The 13,585-nt window shown below is 36.2% G+C and overlaps 1 protein-coding gene across 1 annotated transcript in view; it reads left to right on the top strand.

The window, feature by feature from the left end:
- LOC114350902 (uncharacterized) overlaps positions 1 to 13,133 on the top strand; it is a 33,435-nt gene extending 20,302 nt beyond the window's left edge. The window contains exons 2-3 of the mRNA XM_028301865.1: positions 10,706 to 10,839; positions 12,875 to 13,133. Of these exons, the coding sequence (XP_028157666.1) occupies positions 10,706 to 10,839; positions 12,875 to 12,878 (138 nt within the window). The 3' untranslated portion in view covers positions 12,879 to 13,133. The remainder of the gene's footprint in view (positions 1 to 10,705; positions 10,840 to 12,874) is intronic.
- The last annotated feature ends 452 nt before the right edge of the window (positions 13,134 to 13,585 follow it).

Genomic DNA, 13,585 nt, shown 5'->3' with positions numbered 1-13,585 from the left:
GTATCTATCCAACAATGAAAAGACTTAGGCCGAGTTGCACCACCTAACTTTAACGGTAACTATAACGATAACCTGTGCTTTTTGTATGGATTACGACAGATTTTTGACGTTTGTCAAAGTTAAAGTAAGATAGTGCAACCCAGCCTTAATTTTCATGCGCAAAAGCTTTGTTTCCAACTCTACATTACATTAAACTGATAGACAAATACGTGTTGGCACTCAATGTCGCCATACCTATTAAACCATAATTATAGTTTCTAGAATTAGCAAAGAGCTTTGTAACAAGGCTCATATCAATTTATTTAGCCCTTTAGATAAACGGAAGCAGTTAGTCATGAAATCCGCATTCTAAGATGTTCACTCAAAGCTTTCTTAAATGACTCAACATGCAGTACATGAAGGAATAAAGACCTTGCTAGGTTTCTCTAAATCGCAGACTTCCTGTGGCCTATTATCCTAAATACAATTACACCAATTATGAAGTTGGAAAACTGTATTATGTGTTCATTAAGCAAAATTAGCATAGCACTGAATATGGTCCAAGGTTTTAATTTTTCGTGTGAAAACTAAAGAATTTGTAAACCTGACACTATTTAGGTACTTATTGTGTATACCTGCTACGTTTTCACTTACTTTGTTTTTCTTTTAATTATAATTATACCTATTCAAAGAAAATAAAAGCGTTTGTTTTTCTAAAAAAAGACAAATGTATCCAATTCTATAGGATCTATTTATAATTTTTCCATCACGCAAGCAAGAGCAGACAGATGCATCTGTACTTAATGATAAATACCAAATGAAATTATAAAAAGCATTAATGCACTTTATTGTTGAAAGCATTCGTGAAGTTACGTCTGATATGCACATTAAAATTCCCTGTTCACTTTAACCGCCTTTAATAACAATATCTCGGTTTTAATTATATTATTACTGGCATCATCCATAAAGGCGTTTAGAGATAGATTAGAGGCTTAATGACTGTTGTAATCGGAGAAGAATAGGCTTTAAAATGATGACCTGAAAGTCTAGATTGGCGGGTGATATGCAGGAATTTTCTTTATGGCTGCGCAGGCGCATATAGCGACCGCTCGCGCATGCGTGTTGTTGCGCAATGCTTTTGAAATGTTACGTGTAACGCCGCTAAAGGATTTATCTTATAGACTATAATGTGTTTATTTTTTTCTGCAATGACCACCATCTTTTCGTGATACGTTCAAGTAGTTCATAAAACTGCGTTCTACGTAGTTTTTCTTTTCATTCCAACATGACGTGGTGGAATTTACACTTGTTTCTTTTACACTCATTTCATTATTTATTGTACTGATGTAAAAATATATTATGCTCAATAAATTTTGATTTCCAGTACGGGAGTATATTATTATTCTGTGGTACGGATACCGTAAAAACAAATATGAGTCATCATGTTTGTGCTTTGCCCTCTGTCTGTACTTGCTCGATTTAGCCTTTGAATAGAATAATTCCTTTTGCCTAATCAACGATTTGTTTATGCATCCAACTGGTTTCTTTTATCGGCAGCTCAATATTGTCGACGACATCGCTTGCATACCGTATGCAAGTAGGCTCTGTCCTACGCAATGCAAATATCACGAAGTGGCACGTCGCATTGGAATGCGGGCTTGAAGTCACTCCGCTGCGTTCCGAATACGTTAGCAGACGTTCGAAAATCATCTTTAAAGTTATCAGACTTTAGGTTTAAGTAAAATGCAGGGCGTGACTCCATCGAAGATGGTGGTGCAAAGAAATCACTGACCTTTGGTACAGTGTTGATGATTTCGCAGTAACCTTTCTTTTGTTCTGGGTACTGGTTGCAATCAATCGAAAGTATCAATGAAGTTTGTCTCCCTGTTTTTTTTAATAGCAATGGTGTCATAATAAGTGACTAACAGTCTCTTGCTTTATTCATATAGCCATTGTCAGCTATCTCCTTGAAATGATCGGTCCATCGAGTAGGGGGTCTACTACGTTTTCCGAGACATCGACTCGTCCTCTTTAACATCTCTCACGAGTTCTGCGAAAGATATGGCCTGCTCATAACCACTTAGATTGCTACATTTAGATTAATTTATGCCTTATTATGCCTTAATGGTCTCCAATCATAATTAGATCAGGGTAGCATTAGGAATTTAGGACGTAACTAAAAATACCTTAAACGATGTGCTTTTGCGCATGCAATCTTCAATAATGTCTGGCTATTTGAATATTTTTCAACATAAAATGAGCAAAGTATGTCAAAATCTAAAAAGAATTGTGGTTTCCAAAAACCCATTTCGCGATTACTTACAGTAATTGGTTTATTGAGAAACATTCGTCGGCGCAAATCGTGAAGTAACGCTCTGGGAACTTTTTAGTTCTGAGATAAGTAACTGCCAATTTGCGCTTACCATTCATTGTTTGTTTTGGTTCATAAGGTTCGTCAATATTCAGAGGTTCTGGTGCAAATCTTGTCAACACAAATAGAAAAGTTCCTTTGGTAACTGTTCCTCATTTATTTAAGACATAGCAGACTCTAATGCACCTGATATTTGGAAAAGAAATTGATAAGAGTTTCGTTATTAATCCGTCCGTACCTACGTCAGACACCTATAGTAGTTCTATCTGACACGAGGATTGTCCCGGGTATTTCAAACCAAACGATACAAGAAGAAGATATAATTAATACAAGCATGCTATTTTCAGGATACAGACCATTGGCCACTCCCAGTCAGTCGCTACGTGATTAGCCTAGCGTTCCGTTACTCACTTTCTACCATTTTCATTTGGACTCTCATTTGGGACTTGCCAGCCGAGTTCCGCATCTATTCTCACGTGTGTAAGAACAGAACTGCTCTAGGTGTGAGCAGGTAGAGTCTACTAATTTGATTAATGAATACGTGTGGGGCATTTAATGGCGCTTATATGCCGTGAGATTGAGGTAATCGTGGGAATGAAATGTGTGGGTCGCTGACGAATGGCAAAAAAGATGCTGATGTTAATTCTAGTCGAGATGGCGACATCAATGAATATGTAAAACCTTTTTTTATCCGTTATTTTCCTTTATTGGCTAAACAGGAAAAAATATAGAGTCAAAAATGATTACGTTTGTCGTTATCATTAATCTATGTAAATAAGATGATTGAATTGTATGTAATACAGAATCTTAAAAAGGCATAAATGTTATTAAATTACTTTCACTTTCAATCTAAGCAATGCATTAATTCATTATAATTTCAAATAGGCATTTCATAAAGCCAAATTATTTTATTAAAATTAAAAATATATCAGTCGTTCAAATAATTATGGCCACAAAATTGTTCAACAGAACGGAATAGTGGTACAATCGAATATTAATTGGCCGCACAGGTGGGCTTGGCGCGGTGACATAAAAAATACGCATATTTTAGGTACACGTTCCCCCCAGATATAGTCACAGATCAAAGAAGACAGTAAACTTGTTTACTTTAGCACTTACTTCCTGTAAAATGTGTATGGCCCTAGTCGCAGAAGAATGCGAGACGAACATCAGGCAACCCTTCTGGCTATGTGGGGACTGGGGAGTGTATCGCCCGTATTCACTAACATTACTATGAGGTCTCACAGTGTGCGTGACAGACCTCTATTCAACGCTGTGCGTTCGATTTGCTGCTTCACTTAAGCAAGCATCGTTTGTGAATACGGGCCTAAGTCAAATTTTTCATGTGTCTAGTAAATTAGAGAAGTTGGTGCTTTGAAATTTTTGTTAAAAGTTAAATATTATGTGGTTATATCACCTATATTTATTTATTCACCAGAAAAGGCATTTAATAAAAGAAGTTTATACGTTACTAAAGTCACTTTGCACACGTCGTGTGCGGATCTGCACCACTGCTTACGAAAGGTTAATCTTGAAAAATGATATTCAGTGGGGGGTCTGAATGGTAATTTTTTGGGCTTTGCCATCGACATGGGGCGGCTCAATCGAATGTCAATCGGTCAGTGATCTCAGTTTTGGCGGGAGAAACTCGACGGGTGAGTTTTTTGTGTATTTTACTTTCTCGCGGTCATAAGTACAAAAATGTGGACGTAAAAGTTTTATTATATTTATCGACAAATAAAGATTTTATTCATACCTTTTAACCTACATCTATTTGGTTACGAAATCTGATATTAATGATTTAAATTAATTTGTTTCTTAGTCAATTTATTACAAAAGATAAAATTGTGGTCAAACATCTGCCTACCTATGATGGAATATAAAAATATACATACGAGCATATTTAAGTATAGGATTCGGAATCATTGCCTGTAGTTGCGGCTTTTTGAAGAGTACTTTATACTAATCTGTGTATCTTTTTTATATCTTTTATTCCAATTACATTAAAAGTAAGGTGCGGCAAAAATTGTGCGTTAACTAATCTTTCACTATTCCTTTCCGCATCTCTAGCTGTTTCGAAATCCATCTCGTTTCGAGAATAAAACCAAAAAGTGTTATTACAAAAAGTTTTGCGAGCGCCATTGTGCTGCGTTTCACATTCTTTCGTTTTTTGTCAGGTAAAGGGAACTCGAAATGTACCGGACTTTTGGCTCTTTGTGGATGCTGCATTTGAATAAATTGAATGAATGAATGGATGAAGAAATCTGTTTCGGAGTATTCTTCGATCATCATTTGTTTTTCTCGTGATGAATGACGGTTTTATGAAAGCAAGGGTTCCGTCTTTTTGTGATATTTAAAATATTTTATTGTTGATGTTATTGATTTTTTTTTACTTCCGAGAAGATTCTATAGTTTTGTCTTTCTTTATGCGTAGATGTGCAATTAATGTGTTTTTTGAGATAAAGGCATACATTTCCAATTTTAGCTAGCAATTTGCGATTTTGGATAATAATGTAAAATAAACGCGACCTATAGGAAACAGGTATTTTGTGTGGGAGATGAATTGTGATAAAACTTTTAGATTGTTCAAATACGCCTTAAATTTGAATAAATGGTTAATATTTATGTATTAGCCACTTATATAATCTTGTTTCGACGAAACATAAATTTTAAAAGTCAATGTCAAGTTCAGGATCCAATGTGATTCACAAATACGTATATTATCCTTTTGAAGGCGAACGTAGAGACGCTGGAAGAGCTAAAAATACGAACACTAGGGGCTGGTTCCTTTTTTTTTGTGATTAAATTGTTTGCCGCTATTTGATGTTAGTGATTAATGAAATAAATATCTGAAGTAAGTTTAAGCTCACTATTATGAAGTTACGTCTTTCGCAATCGTTAAAATTAACGCCAACACGCAGAAATTTCATAACACAATTCTAAAACTTTATAGATCCTATTCCTGTCCAATGACAGTCCGTTTAAATCGATAATAACAGACATTTCCCTCGCTACGCAAAGCTCGTCCATAACAAATCGATTCAGAAATCGATTTAGCCTACGCCTAGGCCACAATCGAATCTGTAAGACAGCTGATTCTGTGAAAGCTGTAACCTTGAACGCAGTGTCGCGGCGCGTGAATGGACAACACTGACCCAAAAACTATCGAACTGTAGTTGATATTTTTCTAGCGGTATTCGATACCGGTTAGGTGGCGAGTGTGACAATGGTGTAATGATGGGACGTGGGCTATGGTTAGGGATGGTAGCCGTGGCTTGACCGGTTGAGCCACAATCAAGCGACAGTTAACGGTGATTGACTTGCATTGGGCGGAGTGCATTTCGGACTCTTACTTGTTTTAATGGTATAATACCTATGTTCGTATTTACAAAAAAGTACAAATACCGTGTCGGACTTTTAAGGATTATTGTTAAAATGTAAACTAAAAGGTGATAATTTATGTTCTAAGTTATCTTATCTATATTTATGTTGTTAAATTTTCGAATCCTTTAAGTTAAGAATGTCCAATGCCCAAAAAGTCCAACGGTTTCAAAATACCCAATTCCCGGAATAATTTTATTCATAATCATACGAACCTATTGTGGGGTTTCCCCTACATTTATCTTCGGCATTAATGTCTAAATCTAGGATATAAATTTATTTTCCTATTGTTCTGTTGGTTAAACTATTCGACTTAGCACCAGTCGTGAACTCGTGAGGGTATTACAATTCATGGCCATCTACTTTCGTCATGAGGAATAATGTTCCTCGAAGAATGAGGAAGCCAAATTAGTATACAACATTCTTCAAGGCAAGGCCTTTAGTGTGAATTTGTGCCTTGATTTTCCGATAGCTGTAATTTATTGAGCGTTTAGTTTTATGACTTAGGGCGGTGCTAAGTTGTGCGACGTTAAACTTTTTTATTTGCGTTTTATTCATTGTTATATGTATTTATTTGTTAAATATTGCAATTTACACTTTGAGGGAAAAATAGTCTTAATTTACATTTTTTTTTAAATTCACTCCTTTGACTAATCACCATCGCGCATATAAAGTTACGGCTGTGGTTACGGTTACTGACCACATGAAAGAAGAGGTTCTATGTTCTTCAGTAGGTATTTCGCAACATCGTTAAAATAGTAAAGTTTTCACTTTATGGCATATTATATTCGCGCGTGTGTAAAACGGCTCTAACAATTTAAATGATGCGTAAGAGACTGCAAATGTACATCGTTTAATACGAAAGCACATCAGACAAAAGATTTGTTTTAAAATAGCATCTATAATACCATGACATAAGATCCACTGTTGAGCTTGATATGCCGTTGTCTGTACGTAGAAAGTGAGACGTTTAATAAACTAACATGACTATTGAATGGTCGTAAACGAATTAATTGTAATAGATGCGAAAAACTGACAGTTAAATGAGATATTGGATGTTGTTGTGTTTATTATGCCGAGTACGCAAATGTCGTGAACACGCTCGCGTTATTGAGCTGTAATAACTATAGTCCTGTAAAGTATTATCGTGGAAATTTAAACCTTATTACAAGGGAATAAATTATTTAGCGTATACATGCTAGTGCTCCTGACTCTACCACGTCGAGCGGTGTTGAATGAAAACTATGAATACGATTAGAAACATTTCTTTGTTCTTCTTTTTAATTTGAATAGTGTAATTATGAAATGTGAATGTTACGTACATATTGGTACACCAATCTAGTGCCTAACCTGAAAATTGAAAAACTAGCAGGCATTTTAGGCCCGTATTCGTTAATGACGCTCATATTTTCTTTTTAAGCCTGTGAAGGCTTAATTTTTGATTAAACTGACTAATCATGTGCTTCAATTTTTTCTTGGACATAAAAAANACATAAAGTATACCTATTTTTATGCCATAATTTCATAATTCATTACCTAGTTACTAGCATTTTAATCTGAACTCCTGAGTGTGCTGTTGATTATGCAAAATCTCTGCAACTGATACGACTAGCATTTATACATAACAGCACGTCAGGTTATACATTTCTGTGCTAATTTCACACTTATTACTATCTACATAAGATGCTACCAAGAACTCTACCATCATCTCTACAACGAAGCGTTAATACCTTCATAAGCGTGTGTATTGCAAGATTTCTACTTGCTTCGTGTTTTCGCATATATTTGCTAACAATAACACCCTCAGTATGTCAGTCCGTTAGTTTATGTCACTGAATTTAAGCTACCATAGGTACAGGCTATTTGTTCTTACTCTACCGTGTAGATACCATTATCATGGGCAACTTACGCCCGTATTCACAAACATTACTATGAGGTCTCATAGTGCGCGTGGACGCACAAGGTGACACATAAACCAATCACAGAGCTCTATTCAATGCTGTGCGTTCGATTTGATGCTTAAGCAAGCATTGTTTGTGAATACGGGTGCTAGACTACAAACTTTTTGTCGGCCGATTGTTTGGTCGCTGTTAATCAGTATGAATATTGTATGGCTGTACGCATATTAGATACTTTAACTTGGTATCGCATGATTCCTCATACTAATTGTTGTGCGAAGTAGTGCTCTCTCTGTCTGGGTGTCCACGGAAGACCAGCGTCGTGGCATTCCTGAGATGCTACGACACATGCTGAGTGGCCCACCTTTTCAGTATCTTGTGTATGTACATCTAAAATATACATAACTCAAAAGTGACTGACATAGTGATCTATCAACGCACAGTTCAAACCACTGGACGGATCGTGCTGAAATTTGGCATGCAGGTAGATGTTATGACGTAGGCTAAGAAAGGATTTTACGAAACTCCACCACAGGGGGTAAAACGGGATCCACGCGTACGAAGTCGCAGGCGGCCGCTAGTTAATGCCTTCCTTTCCGCATATATTTTTGTATTTTGTAAATTTTGTGAAACTGAATAAAATTAAAAGCCCACAAAACTATTGGCCGACTAAAAGTCTGCAGTCTGCGGAGAGTCTTACCATCCACCGAAAAAAACTCTGTCTGCTTATTTAATTGTTTGTTCACAGTTCTCATGTGTTAGGTAATACTAACAGTGAGAAAGGTGTGAAGTGTGAACATAAAGTTTATGATAAGTGGTTTTCCGAATACCTATTGCTTTCCGATATTGGTTGCGTGTTGAGGTTGATTGGTACCTATACCTTTTTTCTTAAAAACTTTTCGATATTATTTAATTAATAACTAAGTACCTATAGAACATAATCGCATAATTTTAACGAATAGTTAATGACCTCAAATTAGTTACCATCTTAGACTGAATTGCAAATATGGCGTGGGATCCCACATTACACCTCGCTTCCTTGGATAAGTAAATTGTGTTAAATTACTCAGACACTTGAAATGATTTAGGTACAATCGTTTCTTGTAGAGATGATTACACACCAAGCTAAACACTGTGGCTTCTTACATTATTTTCCAAATAAAAATATATTTTGACTTGCTGTAAACTTTAATTTATTATTTTGCTCGCAAAATATTTTAGCTATGTATTTTTTTTTTATAATATTTATACAACAAAAAGCCGAAATCGTGAAATAGCCAGTGTTATTATTAAAATATTTGTGACGGGAATTTATTTTCATTCAATTCGGATTTTTTTTATTATTCATTAAACTTCAGTGTTTGTCAAACCTCGATTTATGTAACTTGATGTGAACTTGTGAAGTACTCGTAAATAAAGAGTATCATAAATTGGATTATTCAATAATAGTCACTGCGATTGTTAGTTTAATGCGATTGTTTGCGATTACGAAACAACAGCTGTCGATAACTTGCATTTCTCTCACTTTCTTTTGTTTTGTCACGGTGTTTCGTAGTGTGACAAATGATACATGCGATTTCACGTATGTTACATTTCGACAATTACACTTTTCAGCAATTAAAATTACAAAAAAAATGCTGCTAACATTAACAATTCAATAAAACATAATTTGAAAGCGTTTGATACGCAGCGCAATTACATTTTATATGTATAAACTTTTCCATTTAATTTTGTTGTAAAACATACGCAAGAAAATAAGAAATATACTTTTTAGGTGACTAGTTCCAAATTAATGTGAACCACTCTAATTTTAAGCAGTGTGTGCAATACTGAAGTTTTTAAATCTAGTATGTAGTACTCGCATGTGGCAATGAGTTAATGATGAAGTTTTGCTATACATATACCTACTGAGAAAACCGGCGCAAATGAGAGCATGTGCTGAGTTGGGTCATACATTACTGGTTTACGTACAGTCAGAAGTAAAAAAGCATGCAACTATTTCGTTATAAGGTATTCAAAGAATGTGGGTTCCATTCGTGGCACCTACCACCTACCTTACCTTAGCATCGCCATCCACCAGTCGACTGAGGCTGGTGAAACATTTTCTAAGCTATGAGACAGCCAATAATCCAAAGATTTTGTATGGCATAATTTTACTTCTTCAGTGGCACAATATGACATAAATAATGTCATCTGTGTAATGTCTATAATAAGGTCTATTTCACAAATAATCTCAAAGCCATAACGAGGCCCATAAAAATGCAATTTGTCGTGAAAATTGTGTGCATACTTTGCACATTAGTTTTCCGACCATACTGCCTCATATGCAGGCTTTAAGCACTTATATTGTGGCTTGAAAATTATCAAAAGTGGGTCAAACTATAAAATAAATGAAAACATTTACACGCAAATACCTACATAAGGAAATTAGCCGGTTGCGTTTAGTCGCAGATTATTGCGTAACAACGTTACGTGCTGTGACTTGTAAAACGTAACACTGATCAGTCGCACGCATTTTACAATTGGTAATTTCAATGTAATTGTATTTACTCATTGAACTCTACAATGCGTGGATTGCATCGAAGATGTTAAGCAGTGTTACAACTTTAGGTACATTATTAAGTATTGGTCCGACTACACATCCTTGGGGGACACGTTGAGTTTCTTCGGTTATGATGATAGTGGACAGGTCAGAACAGATATTCTCTTTCTGGAAATTCTGAATCAGATCCTGTGATTAGTCTAAATTTAGAAATTAGAGCATCATTTTTGATACGGACCTAAGACTAGACAAATCCCTAATGCTATGTAACTAAATAACCTCCTTAAATGCTTTGCGCACAGTCACCATTGGCGCCGGGGGACAGGGTGGTGTGTGGGACTCCGGCGCCCCGAAAAGGGCGCTGCTCCGTCCTGAAATGGACTAATCGCCCTAACAATTAGAGAGGGTCGTGCTCTAAAACTGATCTGATAAAATGAAACAAGCATTTTGTTAAGCATTTTATTTACCTTATTTAATCAGTCTGCCTTATTTTCAAGACATGTGTTTTATAGCAGTTTCCTCTGCATTTTCCAGGTGGAGTCTGGTCGCGAGGAACTGAAGAAGGAGCGGGAGATCATGCAGCTGGTGGCCGGGCTGCAGCTCGGCTCCGACGAGGTGGAGCGCCGCGAGGTGCCGCCGCATCTGCTTCGGGCGAGGCATGCGCCTAGGTACACACCTTTCAAAGATAACTTGCTAACCAGGGACTATTAAATCCCTGCTTTTTTAACCCTCGACGAAAAAACGACGGAGTGTTATAAGTTTGACGTGTCTGTGTGTCAGACTGTGGCATCGTAGCTCCCAAACGGGTGAACCGATTTTGATTGAATGGCGGAACATATATTTTTTAACAACTCCCTCAATATTATGGGTATCAAATGAAAGGCCTTGAATAGTAGAATACTGTGACATAGAAAGTTTAAGGATTTATTACCTTCAAAAAGCATGAAATGAAAATAAAAAAAAACCCGACACAAGAAATAAACTCTGAAAACTAACAAATAATATTTTAAACTTATAATGTCGCGTCGGGCTACCGCTGAAAAATTTGAAAAAAGGGTCTATAACAAAAACAAGTGGATCAAGTCGAGGAAGATACTCTTATAATTATGGAATAGCCACATCATGTGGACAATGGACACCTAACAATCCTTTTATATTGGTATATTATACCAAACGGTTGATGTGAAGAGTGCCGAAATTGCAAACATAGTTGTTTCCTAATTCTACACAGGCAGTGAACCATAGTAACTATTATTCGCTTCGCTCATCTATACAGATTGCATTCGCGAAGTCTCACCTAAATTGGAATGAACTTACTCAACCTAGCTTATGAAAAAAGTAACAATTTTCTATGAGGTTAGGTAGGTAATTTAGCAATTACACTGCCCGCGGCGCCGGGTGGAGTCTGAGAGAGACTATATTGCACTTGCTTAAGCCCGCGGCTTCACCCACGTGAAATTTAGTTTGTCACAGATCGTCATAATTTATAGCTTATATGTTTAATCTGGGTTTTAAACAATAATACTGTAAAGTTTCATCAATATCCATCCAGTAGTTTTTGCGTGAAAGAGTAACCAACATGTTAACATCCAGACATCCATACAAACTTTCGCATTTATAATATTAGTAGGATTAGTAGGATATATCCAAGATAGAGGAATTCAAGAAGCAAGTTTGTTTTCCTAATAAAGTAAAAAAAAACAAAAGAGAAATAAAAATAAAAATGAAAAGTTTGCCTTAATCTGCCGATGCTGAAAGCCTGTGATAACACGAGTATATCCGCGATATTTATTGTCTCCATAAGTTTTGTATGCAAATGTGACATGTTACAATAGATGACGACACGACATTCATCGGTGACAACAAACGAACGATAAGTTCACGACACGGTGTTTTGCAAACAATAAACAATTTTTACATGTCACTGCTATAATCACAAACAATCAAAGGTTATCATAACATATTGAATATTGACTGGCCACAAGCATAGAAACGATAAACATCGTTTTGTTTTAGACATAAGAAACGTAGTGACTGGATGTAAAAAAGGACATAACGCATACTTATTAATAATTTACATTCAGAAACGATTTCCGAATTGTATGTGCTTTATTGGAGATGCACATAATATACCTTACTAAACAGTAGATGGTTATATATTGGTTCAAAGTTGTAGAATTTCTTGTTTCTTACCTGTTATAATAGTCTGATTGTTAAATATTTAAAACGTGCGTTTGCTAACGCGTTGATGTCTAATACAAGCCCTACTACTTTTCATGGGAAGATCAAGAAAAAATACAGATAAAAGTACATAATGACTACTAAAATTAATATAAATCATTGTAGTATAGTTCCATTTATCAATCACTGTTATTAAGAAGTGGTCTAGTTTGTCTCAAGACCGACTGATACCAGACTCCCATGGTGGCTCAATGACCAGTTTAACAAGCAACGTCATATCACAACATGCTACTGAACCCAAAACGTTTACAGAGTACATCCAGTGTCCCACAATTACAGTCATCTATTGTTTCACTAACTCTGTTTACATGCCAGTGAAAGGTTTAGGTATGAGATGTCTCATTAACATTTTAATTACTTCCCAGAGCAATTAAAAATCTCATTATAACTCCTCGAACAGTAATCTGCGACCATTTTGTGCTTGTGTCATTAACATTAACAGCTGTTTTTTCCTTTTTCCAGATAACACAACGCTTCGGGAGCGGTGGTGCCATCTATTAACTGGACGGAGAGTCAGCGGCGTGCGCGCCTCACTTCGATACGAATTTCATTCCGACACTACCAAATAAGCACAAATCCTCTTAGCCTTAAATCATAAGGCAATAGAGTCCATTATGCGTTGTTATAAACGCAGACACGGTCACATTTCGATTGCTAAATCGTATCGGTCGAGTTTATGTCGATTAGTCACGAATACATTCCACATTGTACAATAAAGTACCTTCCTTAAATCGATGACATTAGGATACCGCGTAAGATAGATGAATGGGGGGTAAAACGAAATCCACGCGTACGAAGTCGCGGGCGGCCGCTAGTATGACATAAATAATGTCATCTGTGTAATGTCTTTAATAAGGTTTATTTCATAAATAACCTAATGATAACGAGGCCCATAAAATGCAAGTCGTCGTGAAAATTGTGTGCATACTTTGCACATTAGTTTTCCGACCATACTGCCTCATATGCAGGCTTTATGCACTTATATTGTGGCTTGCAAATTATCAAAAGTGGGTCAAACTATAAAATAAATGAAAACATTTACACGCAAATACCTACATAAGGAAATTAGCCGGTTGCGTTTAGTCGCAGATATTGCGTAACGTTACGTGCTGTGACTTGTAAAACGTAACAGTGATCAGTCGCACGCATTTTACAATTGGTAATTTCAATGTA

Source organism: Ostrinia furnacalis, unplaced genomic scaffold, assembly GCF_004193835.3.
Source record: "Ostrinia furnacalis isolate ACB-3 unplaced genomic scaffold, ASM419383v2 OfSCF1006, whole genome shotgun sequence".
Lineage (NCBI taxonomy): Eukaryota > Metazoa > Arthropoda > Insecta > Lepidoptera > Crambidae > Ostrinia > Ostrinia furnacalis.
The sequence above is the reverse complement of the archived record's forward strand: the minus strand, read 5'-3'. Positions and strand labels throughout refer to the sequence as shown.